The sequence below is a fragment of the Perkinsus marinus genome (genome assembly GCF_000006405.1).
Source record: "Perkinsus marinus ATCC 50983 genomic scaffold scf_1104296948290, whole genome shotgun sequence".
NCBI classification, from domain to species: domain Eukaryota; phylum Perkinsozoa; order Perkinsida; family Perkinsidae; genus Perkinsus; species Perkinsus marinus.
Genome location: NW_003210218.1, coordinates 1 through 1,453, shown reverse-complemented (window position 1 = coordinate 1,453; position 1,453 = coordinate 1). Strand labels below are relative to the sequence as shown.

The 1,453-nt window shown below is 44.6% G+C and overlaps 1 protein-coding gene across 1 annotated transcript; it reads left to right on the top strand.

Moving 5' to 3' along the window:
- Nucleotides 1-1,028: 1,028 nt before the first annotated feature.
- Pmar_PMAR016788 (hypothetical protein) lies at nucleotides 1,029-1,222 on the top strand (the record flags this gene model as incomplete). Its single annotated transcript, XM_002778728.1, has 1 exon — nucleotides 1,029-1,222. A coding segment is annotated over one exon (194 nt), but the record flags the coding sequence as incomplete, so codon positions are not given.
- Between the last annotated feature and the right edge of the window lie 231 nt (nucleotides 1,223-1,453).

The following is a 1,453-nucleotide window of genomic DNA, read 5'->3' as shown; positions in this document are numbered from 1 at the left end:
ATGTTATTTCAAACTCAAGGTAAAGCTAAGGAGCCTATACCTCCTCGAGAGCTCAACTTTACGGATAGGACCTTAAAATGCCCCAGTGGGTTTTTTGTGGAAACAGAATTATACACGAAGAAACACGGTAGATTATACGAGTCACAAACGAAACGTTAAATGATCTCACTATCGTCGTCCATGATACCGAGCTGATATCAACCCAAACCCAAGGTAGAAGTAAGGTAAGAGTATCGATATAATAGAGAGACGAAGGAGCATCTCAGGAAAAGGTTCGGGCGTCACACTTGCTCGTGCGTACACGTGACACGTGGGCGAGCACAACGTTCATCATCAACAGCCGCCTTAACCAGTCAAATTCAGTCAGGCTCCGTTGAGTATCACAAATGGTAATATATGAAGTCCTCAACATTCTCCAAAGGGTCCGCAGAAGATTCAACCACTTGGACCGAACAAAATACAAAAGCGCGCGCCCTCACTTAGAATAAAAGTTGAGAAATTGCAAGAACGCAAGATAATCAAGAATCCCCCAATTTACGACCACCGGGGGGTTAAATAAATCAAACGGCATGTATATATATAGCGGTGAGATCGCTTCTCTTGGGGTAGTGTTGGAGGAATATATGTTCGCTGTAGCTCAGCTGAGCTTAGGAGTTTATATATGAAATCGGTAGAAGTGTACAGAATTCGCCCAAGGTCATCATCATCACCAACGCATGTTGTTCTCCTTCCCTCATACAGGCTACCTTCATATGGATTCACCAAATGCCCCCCAAAATCGAAAAGCCCTTTCCCGTCTCCGCTCGGTCATCGCCGTTAATCTACCCTGTCTCATCTACTGTTTATTATACTGTCTCGTCGGCCCAACATTGATACTCCTCAACGCACATATATACAACAAAACCACTTTCCCTTATCCCATCACAGCCTCCAGCTTAGGAATGTGGGCATGCACAGTGGTCACGCGAATAGCACCAAAATTAGGTAAATCCACTTCCCCCTGAAAAACCACTTCACGAGTTCTTCAGGCATCTGCAAGGCGCCAACGAGTGTAACTCGGCATTTTTGGCTGCGTCGTTTCGTCCCACTGGGAGTGCTATCGGCGGTTACCATCGGTACTGGTAACTCTGTTTACCGATATCTATCGATATCATTTACTCAAATTCTAAAAGCGCAAACTCCTGTATATATTCTCATCGTTATGCTAATCTTCCGAGTGCGGGTAAGATACCACTACACTGCATATTTCCAATTATCATTATCATCTTCTTAGGTTCCCTCATGTAGTTCTATCTTAGCCGTAGTTCTTATAAGCATTGGAACGGGAATTGCATCTTGGGGAGAACTCAAATTCTCATTAACAGGATTTGCATTGCAAACTGCAGCTGACATCGCGGAAGCTCTCAAACTAGTCTTCTTGCAGACGTCCATGGCCGGTGAGTGCTCAACTACG